General features: G+C 72.0%; 1 protein-coding gene across 1 annotated transcript in view; it reads left to right on the forward strand.

Annotated features, from left to right (window-relative positions):
* Positions 1-1,896, forward strand: part of LOC101635598 (TBC1 domain family member 14) — a 13,936-nt gene extending 12,040 nt beyond the window's left edge. Inside the window, exon 13 of the mRNA XM_012724052.1 lies at positions 313-1,896. Coding sequence (XP_012579506.1) covers positions 313-378 — 66 coding nt within the window. The 3' untranslated portion in view covers positions 379-1,896. The remainder of the gene's footprint in view (positions 1-312) is intronic.
* The last annotated feature ends 98 nt before the right edge of the window (positions 1,897-1,994 follow it).

Here is a 1,994-nt window from a genome sequence, read left to right on the forward strand (position 1 = left end):
GGCAGCCGCCGCCCGTGCGCTGCGCGTGTTAGGATTCAGCCCGCCGCCTTTCGGGGCCAGGGACGTAGCAGGGACACCCGCCGCCCTGGCCGTGCCCTGCCGCGCTTGGTGCTGTGAAGCGGGTGCGGTTGACCCTGGGGCAGGTGGGGCCCGAGGGGTCCGGTAGTCTGCCCGGGCCCGGCCGCCCCGGTAGGCCTCACTGCACCTGGCGAGGGACGCGGGCGCCGTCGGAATGTGGCTGGCGGGCGGGGGCGGGGGTGGCCGCAGGCAGCACCCGGGGGCCGCCCACACACACCGCCCCGTGGCCCCCAGGTGCTGACCGCGCTGCAGAAGGACAGCCGGGAGGCGGAGAAGGGCAGCCCATCGCCCAGGCACTGAGGCGGGCGTCAGCAGCCCAGCGGGCTCGCCGGCGGCGGAGGACGGGCGCCGAGGCCACGGGCCCTGACCCTGGGCTGGCCTGGAACGCAGGACACCGGCGCACTCTCAGACGGTCAGGCTGCTCGGCCTGGTGTCCCGAGGCCACGCTGTGCCCTGCACGCACCGCACGCAGGGCCGTGGCTCGCCCCACCCGCAAACGCTCATTAAATTGTCGCGCTTTCGCGTCGCCTGGCAGCAAGAACACACAGTCTTTTCAGCCGAGGTACTCGAGAAGCGCCGTGTGGACGGGCGGCCGCCGTGCCCCGGGAGGCCCTCGGGGGCTGCTGGACGGAGCCGCGCCAAAGCCAGCGTCCAGGACGCGCCCTCCGGCTGGCGGCCCCCAGGGCACTTCGCCGGGGTGCAGCCTGCGTACCACGTTGCCTTGACAGAGGCCGAGGGGCCTGCTCCCCCAGAGTGGCGCCCTCACGGCCGGCGGCAGGGAGGGCGGAGGCAGGCGCGGTACAGTCAGGCGAGGGCCACAGACCCCCTGCGCTCCGGCCGGCCAGCGGTTCCCTCCGGGCAGTGGCCTGGGGGCAGGCGGAGGGCAGGATCGGCCCGCCCCTTGCCAGCCGGGCTCCCCCACCCTCCGGGCAGTCTCTCCCCAGCTTGTCCTGAGTGTTCTGAAGCTTCGCATTGACGCCCGAGGGCGTGGCCAGTGGGCACGGTGGCCTGCGGGCAGCCGCTCTGGGATCGGGTCCCACGGCCGGCAGAGCGCAGGCGCCTGGCCGCACGCCGAGGCCTGGCCCTGCCTCTCCGGCCTTCTCAGCCATGCTCCCCTGGGGCCGTGACCCCGTGTGTGATGCTGGGAGCCCCCTGGGTTTGGGGCTAGTGTGCACGGAGACACGGGCCAGGAGAGGCTGGCGGGGGGCTGCCGCCAGGCTCCGGTCGCGGGGGGCCACCCGCGGTGGCCGTCCTCCAGCTCTGTCCGGGACTGCCCCCGGAGCCCGACCCTCAGGGGCAGGGCAGCCGGCCTCGCCTTCACACGGACCCCGCTGCCCCCCACCCCCAGCCCCCGTCGCCAGGCCGCCCTTGACCTGTGGCGCGGGCCCTGTCCTGGGAAGATGTGTATATTTTCTTACTGTACATAGAGGGGTCCTCGAGTTGTGGGGGAAAACTGCTGCTGCCCATGTGCCCAGGCCTGCCCGCCCCTGCCGGACTCGCCATGGCCCAAGGCCGGGACGGCCCAGGCGCTACGGGCTCGCCGAGAGTTTCTGTGGGGCCGACGGGCAGAAGCCGGGCAGGTGGCCGCGGCCTCCGAGCCCGCGCTGGCACCACGGATGCGCCCGGCAGGCTCCGCCCGGGCCCGTGGGGACGGCCGAGGGGCCGCCCCAGCCCGCAGGGGCCCCCACCACACCCGTGACCCGTGTTACGACACTTGTACAGGTGACCCTTAATTTTATTTAGTAAATGTATCAAATTAGGACTTTTTTGAATTGTAAATACGTGGTTTTATTCAATAAAAGTCATGTAAAATTGTTACTTCCCGCGTTCTGGCTCGGGGCAGGTGTCCGCTGAGGGTGGCGGGCCCCGGCTCGGCCGCTGCCGGGCTCCTCGGCCGCTCACTTAGCCCCGTGTGG

Source organism: Condylura cristata, unplaced genomic scaffold (genome assembly GCF_000260355.1).
Source record: "Condylura cristata isolate star-nosed mole 26May11 unplaced genomic scaffold, ConCri1.0 scaffold00012, whole genome shotgun sequence".
Classification (NCBI taxonomy): Eukaryota; Metazoa; Chordata; class Mammalia; order Eulipotyphla; family Talpidae; genus Condylura; species Condylura cristata.